Genomic DNA, 16278 nt, shown 5'->3' on the forward strand with positions numbered 1-16278 from the left:
CCTGGGGAAGAGGTGCTGGCTATCCACTCTATCTATTCCTCTTTTATTGATGTAAAAAGACAGCTCACAAGTGATGTTTGTACAGAACAAATGTGCTTTAGAGCCAAGACACAGGCATCTCTGGCAAGGCTAATATTTATTGATCATATCTAATTAGCCTTGCACTGATGGGCCACTGCCTTGTGGCACTGCAGACATATCGTTGAATTAATTATAATATCAATAACTATAATGGAATATAATACATATACTTTTAAAACTTAAGTTCAACTTTACATTTATCTTGCTTTTGAATCAGGAGATGTTAAAAGTAAGAGAGGAGTGTGAACAGCTTCAAGAAAATCTTGGCAACCAATCTTTGTTGTTTTCAGCATACTTGAGGGAACTGAATGACTTTTCTATCCTATATGTACTATCATTGGAGGGAATATTGTATAAGTGTAGAATTTGTAACATTATTTCCATTGCCTATTTGTTTACAGATGGTTGGTATCCACAATAATGCTTTGTACAGAATTGTAACAAACTTGGTTATTTATTTTACAAAGCACCAAGTGATGCATTCTTTTTCAGTATAAATATTAACGAGCTTTTACCCTGGTGCAATTATGTACTTTTCTAATATTATAAAATGTATTTCTGTTTGCTAAAAAGCTGTTTTATCTTGCATTTTAGGCGCCTTCTTGCAGAAGCTGCTCTACAGAGACTTGACCTTAAAACAGCAGAACAGGCCTTTGTCCGTTGTAAAGATTATCAAGGAATTGAGTTTGTAAAACGGCTAGGAAATCTTCAGAGTGAATCCATGAAACAAGCAGAAGTTGCAGCTTATTTTGGAAGATTTGAGGAAGCTGAGAGGATGTATTTAAACATGGATAGAAGGTGTTTACAATACTGATGAGTATTCTTAAGAATTCTCTACTGCATTGGGTGCTAGGTCATTAAATGGACAAGGATTGTGATAGATACAGAATTTGAATTATAGGAGAACAGAGAATTGGGAGGATCATTTGTGACCTTGTGGCCTCTGGCCTAAGCTGGGGATCCCTGGTTGGGGCTTGTGGGTAGCATCCCATCTAGTTCACAATATTGCACAGTTTTTTTTTAAACACTGTTTGTATGGATGGTTTGCAAACTTTTTTCACTATCTCAGTACATGTAACAATGATAAGCCAATTGCAATATCTTCTCTTTTAAATTGTTTGGTCTTGGCAGTAGCAAGTATTTATGGACAATATGTAACTATTATAAATTCTTTCTTTAGAGACTTGGCCATTGATCTAAGGATCAAGTTGGGAGATTGGTTTCGAGTACTGCAATTACTAAAGACAGGCTCTGGTGGCGCTGACGATGCACTGCTTGAGCAGGCCTATAATGCTATTGGAGACTATTTTGCAGATCGTCAGAAATGGTAACAGGATGTTTGTACTTACAAGATAATTAAATTAGAAATAAATTTAGGAGTCCTGGTATTCCGTGGATATAGTCTTGTCAGTCTATGCAAAATTAATAGAGATCTTAGAAAGACTTCAGTATCACTATTTGTATAATTTCTCCTGGCAATTCTACTTGTCTTCTGAAAGGAATTAAAGTATGTTATAACTTTGAGATTTTCATTGACAGTGTACATTTGGTAGTGAAGTGTGCCAAAGGTATACTGTCATCTACATTAGACCATTGCTCCATGTAAGCTACCTTTCCAATTATTTGCTTCCATATTGTAAATGCGTTACTAATTTCCCTATATGTCCTTTCCCAATGGAAATTTGTCCAGTCGCTATTTTTCTAGACCAAAAAACTATAGGGAATACAGGCTAATTGGAACCATTAAGAAGTCAACGAATTTACTAATAAAGCACATTTCAGTTTTGTATGTATAAAATTTGTATTTTTATGTATACTACAGAGTAATGCAAATTTTGTACAAAATATATATTTTTATTCTCTTTAATCATATCGATATTTTTAGCAAACTACTTAATTAGATACTGTATGGAAATTTCAGATACTGAATGTCATTCAGAAAAGGTGCAATTTAACATCCTTTTATGTTGATAGGATGAATGCTGTTCAATACTATGTTCAAGGCCGAAATCAGGAGCGACTGGCAGAGTGTTACTACATGCTTGAAGATTATGATGGTTTGGATAAACTGGCTAATGCCCTTCCAGAAAATAATAAACTACTACCTGTAAGTGAGAATAATTTATTCTTTCCAGAATTAAATTTAAAGATGTGGCACATATTAAATGTTAAAGGAGGTAACTTTTTGTTGCAACTAATAAATCAAATTACAAATGTGAACTTATTTAATTTAAATAATTAGTTAAGCCATCTTTATTTGAAAAAAAAAATCAATTTAAATCTATGGTACTTACTGATGCAAAGGCATTTTGTGGATATGTTGATCACTAATTGCTCATAATTTGTCAAACTAAGTGATTTGGATGCATGGATCAAAGTAAAAATTTATTATTGGAGTACATACATGTCACCACATACAGCCCCAAGATTCTTTTTCCTATGGGCATACTTAGCAAATCTATAGAACAGTAACAGGAAACAGGATCACAAACAATAGAACGTCTGCAGATGCGGGACATCCAAGTGACACACAAAATGCTGGAGGAATTTAGCAGCCAGACAGCATCTATGGAAAAAAAGTTTTGGGCTAAGACCCTTCGGCAGGAGGGTGTGTTGCTGTAAACAGAATGAACAAACTGTACAAATGCAAATATAAATAGCAATAAATAACATATGAAATGAAAGAGCATGAAATAACAAGATAAAGAGTTCTTAAAGTTAGTTTGCTTATGTGGTGATTAAATGCAATTGACTGATTGATTTATCTGATGTTGAATTTTTAAAGTTAGCTGTATTTCTTAAAGGGATGTGGTGTATTCACACAATCAGTTTGCATTCAGGAGATTTCTAGAGGGTACAGTTCCATTATTTTCACTAGGATTTTTCCCCTCTTCCTAAAATAATGTTTTCAATGCTACCTGATTTCATTTGATGTAATTTAAACTAGTAATTGAATTTATGTGCAGAACATGCAAATGTATGCCCAAATTGATTTCATTTAAATTTTTTTTTTCTCTAAAGTTAAGATGGAAATGAAATTATTTTGAGTTTTAAGTAAGCTTGAACTAGTTTATTTGAATACATGATGTAAAAATTACTAACATTATTCACACCATAAGAAATACATGCGATTCCTGTTAAATAATTAATATCAACACTGGTCCAGAAAGGCACCAGTTCAAATTAGATTTTAATTCTTTTAAACTAAATTTTAAAATATATTCTACTTGCCTTAGAAGAAAATCTTAATCTTAAGAAAACATTTATTTTTGTCTTCTTTTCCACTGGGAATTCCTGTAACATTCAGATACTGGAAAGAATTTTCTTCAATCATCAAGATCAATACTAGTGCCTTTATATGTTTAAGACAATTTTTTAACAACAGATTCTGTGAATTCTTTGATATTTCCCCCCCACAGGAAATAGCTCACATGTTTGTCACTGTAGGTATGTGTGAGCAAGCTGTATTTGCGTTCTTGAAGTGTAACCAAGCCAAAGCTGCTGTTGAAACCTGTATCCATCTGAATCAGGTGGGATAATAATAAATAACAGTAATGTATCATTTTATGACATTGTTTTCTACTGAGTATTTCCATTTTACATTTGCTGAAATATAAAAGATTAACCATTCAACTGATCAAATCTGTACTATTGTTAAAAGAACAGTCAAATTATCTACTTATCTTTAGAGCCCATTATTTTATTAGTGCATTTGATTCATAATGTTTAACTAATAATAATATTTTCTATTAAAAATTCAGTGGAATAAGGCTGTTGAGTTGGCTAAGAATCACAATATGAAAGAAATTGGATCCCTTTTGGCTAAGTATGCATCTCACTTGTTGGAGAAGAATAAGCTCTTGGAAGCCATTGAGCTTTATCGAAAGGCCCATCATTTTCTTGATGCTGCAAAACTCATGTTCAGGGTAAAGCAATAGTCTTTTACCATTAACATAACTCAACACAATCTTGATTTCTTGTGAATGAATAAAGCGTTTTAAATGCTCATATCTTAACATTTAACTGTTGCCCTTTACCGCACTAAACAATAAATTAGAATCTAATTTATAAAATTAGTTATGAGGATTTTGTCTTTGAATATTATTGTCCTGTTTAAATGTATTGACTTCTGGAATGATTTGGTAACAGATAGTTACATTTAATCAAATTTTATATATATATATTGAATATCAATTCAATGTGACCAGCTGGTGCACAATTCATTAATTTATTTGTCATTGTCCTGATTGTTGTAGGTCTTCTGTTCATAGGAAAATAGCCTTTTTTTTTTTTTAAAAAATGCGTTTGTGGATTGTGGACCCAAATGGCGAGACTAGGATGCATTGCCAATCACTAATTGCCTTTTAAGAAGGTGTTGGTGAACCATATCCCTAAACTGCTGTGATCAGTTGTGGTGAAGGATCTGTGAGAAAGGATTCCAAACTTTTGACATAGTGGAAAAATTAGTATGTTTCCAATTCAGTTATACAGCACAAGTCCCATTTGCCAGCATTTAGCCCATAACCTTTCAAGCCTTTCCAATTAATGTACCTATTCAACTATCTTTAGAAGTTTTCCTACCTCTCTTCCTCTGAAAACTGATCCAGATAGATATTTCCCTTGTGTAAAAAAAAAGTTGTCCCTCAAGTTCCTCTTAAATCATTCCCTTCTCACCTTAAACCTATGCCCTCTATTTCTTCATTTTCCAGTTCTGGGGTTAAATGATTGAATGCTTTGACCCTTTCAATGCCCTTCATGATTTTGTACAGCTCTAAGACCACCTCTCAGTCTCCTACTCTCCAAAGAATAAAGTTCTAGTTCATCCAACTTCTCCCTATAAATCAGTCCCTCAAGCCCTGGCAGGATCCATGCAAATCTTTTCTGCACTATTTCTAGTTCAATAACATCTTTCCTTTAGCAGGGTGACTAAAACTGAACACAGTACTGTACTCAAAAGTGCTGCCTCACCAATGTCCTGTACAACCACACCATGACCTCAAATTTTATTCTCAAAGCTCTGAATTATGAATATCAGCAGTCATCTGCCACTCTGTCTATCTGCAGCTCTACTAGCATATACTGACATTTAACTTAGAAATAAACAAGCGGGTGATATCCATTACCCTTGTCCTTGTTGGTGCTGCTGAGTTACAAATTGCCTTTTGGTGACTGCACAGACTTTAGGAAGGGGCAAATGGAAAAGTTATCATGAATGATGTTGACATTCCTTAGTCTTGACAGAGTAGTACTAATCCAGGCAAGCTGATGATAGTTACAATTCTGACATATGTTTTGTAAGTGGAGGCATTGATTTGAGCAGTCAGAAAAGAGGTGCAGGCATTCTGACTTTCTATGATTTGTATGTCCAGTAAAGTTTCAGGTTAGTGGTGACCCTAGCCCTCCTACACTCCAGTAGGTTTGTGGACAGAACATTCAGGATGGCAGTGAACACGTCTTTAGTCTTTTTTGTCAGAGCATACAGGAGTTCAGTGTAAATGGCAGGAGCAGTACACCCACCTCCCAGACTACTCACTTTGTCCAATCAAGCACATCCTGCCTTTCATCTGCTTCACCAGAATCCACAAAGAAGTGAAAGCAAGTCATCTTTGATCCGACAAAACAGCTAAGAAAAAGAATGAAGAGCTAGCACTTCACCATTAACCAAATTTAATAAAATGCCTCATTATTACGTGTGAATTGTCTTCCAGGTAGATATTGGCTACAAATAAAGGTAGCTCAGGCAGTTTGTTGTACATTTGGAACATTATCAGTATTGTATCTTGTTTTGCTCCTCCAAATTCAGTTATATTGTACTTGCCTTTAGATTGCAGAGGAAGAAGCAAAAAAGAGAACCAAACCTTTGCGTGTTAAAAAGCTTTATGTACTGGCTGCGTTACTGATAGAAGATTACCATGAACAGATGAAGGATACACAAAGAGCAAAATTAAAAGGCAAGAAATCGGAGGTAATGCATTCTAAATCGCTATTAATTTCAGATTGTGACTGTACATGTTTAACTGATTTTGAAGTTATTAGTTTAAATTTAAACATTAAAATTAATAAGCTGCAGATACTAGAAATCTGAAGTAAAAAGGTACTGGACGCAGCAGGTCAGGCAGCTTCTGTGAAATGAATTCTGTTGGAATGAAGCTTGTAATAATGCAATTTTTACTGTTTCAGGCTACAACAGCTCTTGCTGGGTTACTTGAAGAAGATGCCTCTTTGTCAGATAATCGTATAATTGACAATGCTTGGCGTGGAGCAGAAGCCTATCACTTTTTTTTGCTAGCCCAGCGTCAGCTTTATGAAGGCTATGTAGATGCAGCTATGAAAACAGGTATTCATTGTTAGAATGCAGTTTTAATCAGCTGGGGCAGGGGATGACTGTTTCTTCCTGCCAGGATTCAGAAATTCCATTGAATTTTTGCTTTGAGCTGCAAAGTTCAAATTACATCTTTTTATCAAAGTATGTATACTATATACAACCCCAAATTCATTTTCTTACAGGCAGTCACAAAACAAAGAAGCACAATAGAAACAAAGACTGTCAAACTCCCAATGTACCAAAAAAAAACAAAGTACACCATAGCAATTGCAGTCTCCATCATAACTGATCGGTCTCCAATTCAGAAACAGCGTAACAAATATAGCGAGCAGAAACTAGAAATTATTAACACAACCACACAGACCATAGTCCTAGTGAACCCTGAGGGACACGCCAAAATCCAGTTGATTCCTTGGAGCAGCACTTCAGAAGCACACATTCCACCTAATCAAATGATGTGATACTATTCATAACCCTTGGCAATATGGCTAGGCAAACAGAAGGGCAGATTATGGTTTTGACAGTAAGTAGGCTTCTAGCAGTAGCCTTGTCTTTCTTTGGAGTCTGCTGTTTATGGCTTTAACTCATTTAAACTTGGGTATTTTGTTTTCAGTGCCTCAAACTCTGGGCTTTCTATAGCATTTCCTTCACTGGGTTTTTCTATACAATTATCATGAGGCTTATCCTTCATATCAAGCAAGGTTCTGATGAGCAAGAATCATATTTCTGCTCTCCTGTCATTACCTTCTTATTGACCTCCATAGACTGTCTCAATCTTTCATCATAATTTCTGTCCAACAAAGTAAATGCAAAATATCTAGCATATTTAAATGCAGCAATGACAACAAGGATCATTTTTGGTTCTTGCATTATTCAAGAATTTTCTGATTCAGTTCCAAGTGACTTTTTTTTTTACTAAAGACTGTCTGGAAATGTGACAAAAATGTATTTGAACTACTTAAAATGGAAAACTGAACACCCATTTAAAATTATATCAATTGTATTATGCCTTCTCAAGATGGGAAAAAACATTAATTTTGGAGAATATGTAGTTGGTAAATTCTCTTGGATGTGTGAATTGGAACGTTTAAGTTCCTTGATATAATAACCTTGATTATAAACCACCATAGGTCAACTATTTTCTGTAGCTCTTTCAACTTGGGATTTGGTTTTGTGTATCTCCAGCATGTGGTTTGTTTAGTAACTGCTTGAATTAACTTCAACACATATGGAGGCTATGCTCTGGGTGCACAATAAGCCCTAACTAACGTTTGTTTTCATTTCTGTCCCATCATATTTTCTTCTCATACGCCATTCCTCTTCCTGAACCAGATTTGCTGCACCTTTTTATCCTCTGATGATCACCCACCTCTGTATTTCATCATCAAGGCTACCTACATTTACCACTGAAATATTATTTATTATTTGCATCAGCTTCAACTTTGCCACTGTTAACTCTGAAAGGTCATCAACCTAAAATATTAATTCTGTTTCTCCACAGTTGCTGCCTGACATGCAGATTACCTCCCACATTTTCTAAGATTTCTTGGAATAGTTAGCCTGAAGATTCTTTTCAAAAATAACATGCAGGTCTCAGTAGCAGATTTAGAAGTGGTTGGAGGAATATGCTGTGGATTTAGAAGTAAAATTAAAAATTCCAGTTTTGTTGCACATCAAAAGAGCTTTTAGACACAACCTGCTGCTTTCTTTGTTTTAAACTGATTGATAATTGCTCTTACAGACATCCCACCTCTCCCGGAAGTTCCGGGAGCCTCCCGCATATTAATAGTGGCTCCCTGATGCCCGCAAATAATATACAATGTCCCGGAAATTGATTTTTTTGAGAGCAAGCGTGAGAGAACGTGCGAGAAAGAGCAAGAGAGCGAGCGCAAGAGCAAGAAAGCAAGCACGAGACAGCGAGCGCGAGTGAGAGCGAGAAAGCAAGCGCGCGAGAGAGCGAGAACAAGAGTGAAAAAGCAAGCATGCGTGCGCACGAGGGAGCGAGAAAGTAAGCACAAGTGAGAGCGACCACGAGAGAGAGCGCGCGAGAGAGAGCTTACAGACAGCCTGCAGAGACACCCTGACACAGTGGTGTCAAGGAAACAACCTCTCCCTCAATGTCACAAAAACATTGTGGACTACAGGTGGAATGGAGACAGCCTAATCCTATAGACACCAATGGATCTGGGGTTGAGAGGGTGAACAGCTCTAAGTTTCTTGGCATAAACATTACTGGGGATCTCACGTGGTCTGGACATACCGGCTGTGTGGTGAAAAAGGCACAATGGTGCCTCTTTCACCTCAGGCAGTTGAAGTTTGGTGTGGGCCCCCAAATCCTAAGGATTTTCTATTGGGACACAATTGAGAGCATCCTGACTGGCTGCATTACTGCCTGGTATGGGAACTGTACCTCCCTCAATCACAGATCTCTGCAGAGAGTGGTGCAGATAGCCCAGCGCATCTGTAGATGTGAACTTCCCACTATTCAGGACATTTACAAAGACAGGTTTGTAAAAAGGGCCCGAAGGATCATTGGGGACCCGAGCCCCCAACCACAAACTGTTCCAGTTGCTACCATCCGGGAAGCAGTACTGCAGTATATCAACGTGCTCCAGGACAGCTTCTTCCACTAGGCCATCAGACTGCTTAACCCTGCTGACTCAACTATGTTATATTGACTATCCTGCTAACATACTATTACTAAAAATTGCACATTTAGATGGAGACAAAGATTTTTACTCATGTATATGAAGGATGTAAGTAATAAAGTCAATTCAATTCAATGACAGTGATGCTTCTCTTCCTGATAGACTAAATTTCTTTTCTGCTCAGTCTGATGCATGGAGTGATGTGCTGGCATGGAAGGCCCCCAAAGATTAGGTACTCTGTCTGGTTGCAGTGAGGAAGATCCTAGCCGGGGTCAACCCACGTAAAGCTGCAGAGTCTGATAACATACATTTTTGGGTGCTGAGTGACTGTGTAACCCAGCTAACTGGGGTTCTAACAGACATCTACAACATTCATGATTCATGACTGTATTGCTAAAACTATTAGCATGGGAAACAGCTTCTTCCCCCAGGCTGTAAGACTATTGAACTCCGTCGCCACACAGGTCTTTTCACATATGAAAAGCCAGTTGTGTTATACTATTTAACGTGAGTCATATATGCATCTTATTATTTGTTCATTTATTTGTGGTAATATTACTTTGTGTCATATGTGTGAACTGTATGTACTGTTGTGCACCTTGGTCCGGAGGAACATTGTCCCGTTTGGAATACATGTATGCTGTTGAATGACAAACTAGAACTTGATTCAACAAGAAGACAGACAATAACATTGGTGTATTGCAACAATTGATATATATCTTATTATTTTTCTAAATGTATTCATCAGATACTTGATTAATTTGTAAAATATGCATTTATCAAATGGGTATTTTAATTTATTTCCTGTAATGAATAGCTTGTCGTGAAACCAACTATAATTTTGTTTTGTAAATTTGCAGCACTTCATTTGCGGGACTATGAAGATATAATCCCATCAGTGGAGATTTACTCTTTACTGGCACTATCTGCTGGTGCTAACCGAGCGTTTGGGACATGTTCCAAAGCTTTTATCAAGCTTGAATCTTTAGATATGTTAACACCAGAACAGAGACAGCAGTACGAGGACTTGGCTCTTGAGATCTTCATCAAGCACAGCCCTAAAGATGGCAAGAAATCTGATCTTGATATTCTCCCCGAAGGGTGAGTATAAAACACCTGATAGTATTATATTGCAGGAACATAGAACAGTACTGCACAGGCATAGGCCCTTCAGCCCACAATGTTGTGCTGAACCAATTAAATTAGTAATCAAATAGCCAATCCAACTAATCCTATCTGCATACATAATGGCCATATCCTTTCACTTCCCTCATATTCATGTGCCTATCTAAATATTTCTTAAGTCTCTAATGTATCTGCCTCTACCACCACTCCATTCAGCACATTAATACACCCACAACTCTACGTATGTTTTAGAAAAAAAATGCCCCACTCATCTCCTTTGAAATTACCCTCTCTCACCTTAAATGCACACCCTAAGGTGTTAGACATTTCAACCCCGGGAAAAATATATTGTCTCTCTCCTGTATCTGCCAGAACAGCAATAGCTGGAGTTTCTGGTGGAAATTTGGAAAGCACAAGATAGATACATCCCAAAGTTGAAGTAGTATTCTAAAGGGAAGTATTCAAAATGCCATCCCCTTCTCTCAGTTCCTGTACATCTGCTCTCAAGGTGAGGCTTTTCATTCCAGAACTACTGAGATTTCCTCCTCCTTCAAAGGGGGGTTCTCTTCCTCCTTCATCAATGCTGCCCTCACCCACATCTCTTCCATTTCATGCACATCTGCCCTCAACCCATCCTCTCATTGCCACACCAGGGATAGGGCTCCTCTTGTCCTCACCTACCACCCCACTTACCTCCACCTCCAGCACATGATTCTCTATAACTTCCACCATCTCCAACAGGATCCCACCACGAGGCACTCCTCCCCCACTTTCCACAGGGATCACTCCCTACGCAACTCCCTTGTCCACTCATCCCTCCCCACTGGTATTCCTCCTGGTAATGTCCTTGCCAGCGGAACAAGTGTCACACCTTGACACTACACCTCCTCTGTCACTATCTTTCAGGGCCCCAAACAGCCCTTCCAGGTGAGGTGACACTTCACCTGCGAGTCTGTTGGGGTCATCTATTGTGTCCGGTGCTCTCAGTGTGGTCCCCTGTATATCGGTGAGACCCGATGTAGATTGGGAGACCACTTTGTTGAACACCTTTGCTCCATCTGCCACAAAAAAGTGGGATCTCCTAGTGGCCGCCATTTCAATTCTACTTCTCATTCCCAGACATCCCACCCTGCAAAAACTCATTTCAGGGAGGCCCCATCCGGAAGTTTCAACCTCATAGCAGTCTGTGTGAACGAATTTGTTAATTTTGCAAGACATCAGATTCACAAGTGTTTTGTGAGACAGCTGACTTCTGAATTCTCTCCTAATGTGATGCATCATGCTGAATGCCCTTTCTACATCAAAATTAGAATTTGGCAGCACCAAAATCAACTGGCAGAGCTCTTTGAATCTCAACTGCCCTGTGCTCACAGATTTTACTTTGGACAGCTTCCCCCAGAACTCATCAACTGGCAAACTTTTGTAGTTTGGCACCAGTCCTTCAAGGTTAGTTGAGACATAATCCAGGACTCACCTCAACATGTCTTTTACATCTTTTAACCCACCATGGGCAATAGGAAAGTTATTGTTGCAAACAGTGCAGCGAGCAACACTGTCATTATTTTTGACCCCTATTAGGCAGGGGTACAATTTAGGGTAGGCTGGGGTAAAGTATGTTTTATATTTTCTCTTTTTGGAACACTCTGCCATGGCGCTACAGGACACTAAACTGATGGGGGGGGGGGAGGGGGGGGAGAAAACTGATTGGTCTCTCTTTGTGCTAAGTAGACCTATCAGGATGCCCTCTCTGTCACTCTCTCAGTCACAAAAAAAAAAAAAAAAAGCACGATTTCCGGGATATTGTATATAATTTGCGGGTGTTAGGGAGCCGCTATCAATATGCAGGAGCCTTCTGGGAGAGGTGGGACGTCTGCATTCCCATTCTGACTTGTCAGTCTGTGGCATGCTTTGCTGCTGCAATAAGGCCCCACTTAGGTTGGAGGAGTAATACATATTCTGTCTGGGCAGCCTCCAAGCTGATGGCATGAACATTAATTTCTTGAACTTTTGCTAATGCTCTCCCCTCTCACCATTCCTGTTGCCCCCTCTCACCTTATTTCCTTACCTGCCTATCACCTCCCTCTGGTGCTCTTCTCCCTTCCCTTTCTTCCATGGTTTTCTACCCTCTCCTATCAGACTCCCCCTTCTCCAACCCTTTATCTCTAAAACTTCCCAGTTCTTTACTTCACACCCCTCCCCCGATTTCATCAATCACCTACCACTTTGTACTTCTTCCCCTCCCTCCACCTTCTTACTCTGACCTCTCCTCTTCCTTTCCAGTCCTGGTGAAGGGTCTCCACCCGAAACGTCAACTGTTTACTCTTTTCTATAGATGCTGCTTGGCCTGCTGAGTTCCTCCAGCATTTTGTGTGCGTTTCTAAAGGGAGGATGAGGCAACCGTGAGTTACAAGGGAAGTCAAAACAGCATAAAAGCAAAAGAGGGCATATAATATAGCTAAATTTAAATGGGAAATTAGGATTGAGAAGCTTTTAAAAACCAACAAAAACAACTGGGAAAAAAAAAAGAGAAAAAAAAAGGATGAAATATGAAATATCAAAGAGGATATAGACAATAGGTGCAGGAGTAGGCCATTTGGCCCTTCAAGCCAGCACCGCCATTCACTGTGATCATGCCTGATCATCCACAATCAGTACCCCATTCCTGCTTTCTCCCCATATCCCTTGACTCTACTATCATTAAGAGCTCTATCTAACTCTTTCTTGAAAGCATCCAGAGAATTGGCCTCCACTGCCTTCTGAGGCAGAGCATTCCACAGATCCACAACTCTCTGGGTGAAAAAGTTTTTTCCTCAGCTCCGTTCTAAATGGCCTACACTTTGTTCTCAAATTGTGGCCTCTGGTTCTGGACTCCCCCAGCATCGGGAACATGTTTTCTACCTCTAGCGTGTCCAATCCCTTAATAATCTTATATGTTTCAATCAGATCCCCTCTCATCCTTCTAAATTCCGGTGCATACAAGCCCAGTTGCTCCAATCTTTCAACATATGACAGTCCCGCCATCCCAGGAATTAACCTTGTGAACCAACGCTGCACTCCCTCAATAGCAAAAAAAATTTGGAGACCAAAACTATACACAATACTCCAGGTGTGATCTCACCAGGGCCCTGTACAACTGCAGAAGGACCTCTTTGCTCCTATAAAGGGTGCCTGTTCTGGTTGGCTGCTGGTGACTAGTGGGGGTTGGTTTTGGGAACCACTTCTTCTCATGTTATGTATCAGTTACGTGGAGCATGGAATTGATGGCTTTGTGGCCAAGTTTGCAGTTATTACAAAGATAGGTGGAGGGGCAGGAGGTGTTGAGTAAGCAGGATTCTGCAGAAGGACTTGGACAGATTGGGAGAAATGGGCAAAGAAGTGGAAGATGGAATAGTGTAGGGAAGTGTACAGTCATACACTTTGGTAGAAGGAATAAAGACACAGACTATTTTCTAAACAAGGAGAAAATTAAAAACTCGGAGATGCAAAGGGACTTGAGTGCTTGTGCAGGATTCCCTAAAGGTGTGCTTGTGGGTTGAGTTGGTGACGAGCAAGGCAAATATAATTTAGCATTCATTCTGAAAGGACTAAAACACAAGAGCAAGGATGTGATACTAAGGCTTGAAAAGGCACTGGCCAGTCTGCACTTAGACATCATGAACAGTTTGGGCCCCTTATCTAAGAAAAGATGTCCTGCATTGGAGACAGTTCAGGGAAGTTCATGAGAATGATTTCTGGAATGAAAGGATTAACATATGAGGAGCATTTTGATGGCTTTAGCCTGTTTTTGCTTGATCCTTGAAGAATAGTGTGGCGGGGGGACAGGTGTGGAATCTCATTGAAACCTATCGAATGTTGAAAGGCCTTGATAGGGTAGATATGGAGAAGATGTTTCCTAGAGTGGGGGGAGTCTAGGACATGCAAGTACCGCCTCAGAATAGAAGGACATCCATTTGGAACAGAGATGAGAAGGAATTTATTTGGCCAAAGGGTGGTGAATCTGTGGAATTCATTGCAATGAAGGACCATGTCATTCAGTATTGAAGAAGGTAGAGCAGTGAATGTAGTGTATATGGATTTCCGTAAGGCATTTGATAAGTAATGGACTCCAAAGCTCATTTAGAAAATAAGGAGACATTGGATCCAAGGAGACTTTGCTTTGTGGATCCAGAGTTGGTTTGCCCACAGAAGGTAAAGGGTGGTTGTAGGTGGTTCGTATTCTGCATAGAGGTCAGTGACCAGTGGTGTTCCGCAAGGATCTATTCTGGGACCCCTCCTCTTTGTGATTTTTATAAATGACCTGGTTGAAGAAGTAGAAGGGTGGGTTAGTAAGTTTGCTGATGACAGAAAGGTTGGGGGTGTTAGAAACATAAGAAAACCTACAGCACAATACAGGACCTTCGGCCCACAAATTTGTGCCAAACATGTCCTTACCTTAGAACTACCCAGGCTTACCCATAGCCCTCTATTTTTCTAAGCTCCATGTACCCACCCAGGAGTCTCTTAAAAGAACCTATCGTTTCCGCCTCCACCACCACCGCCGGCAGCCCATTCCACGCACTGACCACTCTTCGCGAAAATAAAAACAACTTACCCTTGACATCTCCTCTGTACCACTTGCAAGCACCTTAAAACTATGCCCTCTTGTGCTTGCCATTTCAGCCCTGGGAAAAAGCCTCTGACGATCCCCATGATCAATGCCTCTCATTATCTTGTACACCTCTGTCAGGTCACCTCTCCTTGTCGCTCCAAGAAGAAAAGACCAAGTTCACTCAACCTATTCTCATAAGGCAAGCTCCCCAATCCAGGCGACGTCCTTGTAAATCTCCTCTGCACCCTTTCTACAGTTTCCACGTCCTTCCTGTAGTGAGGCGACCAGAATTGAACACAGTACTCCAAGTGGGGTCTGACCAGGGTCCTATATAGCTGCAACATTACCTCTCAGCTCTTAAACTCAATCCCATGATTGATGAAGGCCAATGCACCGTATGCCTTCTTAACTATAGAGTCCACCTGCGTAGTAACTTTGAGTGTCTTACAGATTCAGACCCCAAAATCCCTCAGATCCTCCACACTGCCAAGAGTCTTGCCATTAATGCTATAATCTGCTATCATATTTGACCTACCAAAATGAACCACCGCACACTTATCTGGGTTGAACTCCATCTGCCACTTCTCAGCCCAGTTTTGCATCCTATCAATGTCCCGCTGTAACCTCTGACAGCCCTGCACACTATCCACAACACCCCCAAACTTTGTGTCATCAGCAAATTTACTAACCCATCCCTGCAGTTCCTCATCCAGGTCATTTATTTAAAAAAAAATCACAAAAAGTAGGGGTCCCAGAACAGATCCCTGAGGCACACCACTGGACACCAGCCTCCATGCAGAATATGACCCATCTAAAACCAGTCTTTGCCTTCTGTGGGCAAGCCAGTTCTGTATCCATAAAGCAATGTCCCCTGGGATCCCATGCCTCCTTACTTTCTCAATAAGCCTTGCATGGGGTACCTTATCAAATGCCTTGCTAAAATCCATATACACTACATCTACGGCTCTACCTTCATCAATGTATTTAGTCACATCCTCAAAAAATCCAATCAGGTTCGTAAGGCATGACCTGCCTTTGATAAAGCCATGCTGACTATTCCTAATCATATGCCTCTCCAAATGTTCACAAATCCTGCCCCTCAGGATCTTCTCCATCAAATTACCAACCTTTGAAGAAAGACTCACTGGTCCATAATTTCCTGGGCTATCCCTACTCCCTTTCTTGAATAAGGGAACATCTACAACCCTCTAGAACTTCTCCTGTCCTCATTGATGATACAAGGGTCATTGCCAGAGGCTCAGCAATCTCCTCCCTCGCTTCCCACAGAAGCCTGGGGTACATCCTGTCTTGTCCGGTCCCAGTGACTTCTCCAATTTGATGCCTTCCAAAAGCTCCAACACATCCTCTTTCCCTAACTTGTCTGTTCCTATCCCTCTCCAATACTATAGTAAAGGAGATAGAATTGTGATCACAATTCTCCAAAATGCTCTCCCACTGAGGATTGTCTGGAGTATTGTGGATAGTCTAGAGGGTTGTCAGGTTACAGCGGG

The 16278-nt window shown here is 39.9% G+C and overlaps 1 protein-coding gene across 3 annotated transcripts in view; it reads left to right on the forward strand.

Annotated features, from left to right (window-relative positions):
• wdr35 (WD repeat domain 35) overlaps window positions 1–16278 on the forward strand; it is a 90070-nt gene that overhangs the window by 66475 nt on the left and 7317 nt on the right. For 2 of the 3 annotated variants that reach the window (XM_072278788.1, XM_072278806.1), the window contains 8 exons: window positions 676–879; window positions 1262–1408; window positions 2056–2188; window positions 3501–3611; window positions 3843–4007; window positions 5906–6046; window positions 6262–6418; window positions 9915–10155. In XM_072278788.1, coding sequence (XP_072134889.1) covers window positions 676–879; window positions 1262–1408; window positions 2056–2188; window positions 3501–3611; window positions 3843–4007; window positions 5906–6046; window positions 6262–6418; window positions 9915–10155 — 1299 coding nt within the window. The remainder of the gene's footprint in view (window positions 1–675; window positions 880–1261; window positions 1409–2055; window positions 2189–3500; window positions 3612–3842; window positions 4008–5905; window positions 6047–6261; window positions 6419–9914; window positions 10156–16278) is intronic. The other variant, XM_072278796.1, reaches the window with a different exon arrangement.

Source organism: Mobula birostris, chromosome 2, assembly GCF_030028105.1.
Source record: "Mobula birostris isolate sMobBir1 chromosome 2, sMobBir1.hap1, whole genome shotgun sequence".
NCBI lineage: Eukaryota > Metazoa > Chordata > Chondrichthyes > Myliobatiformes > Myliobatidae > Mobula > Mobula birostris.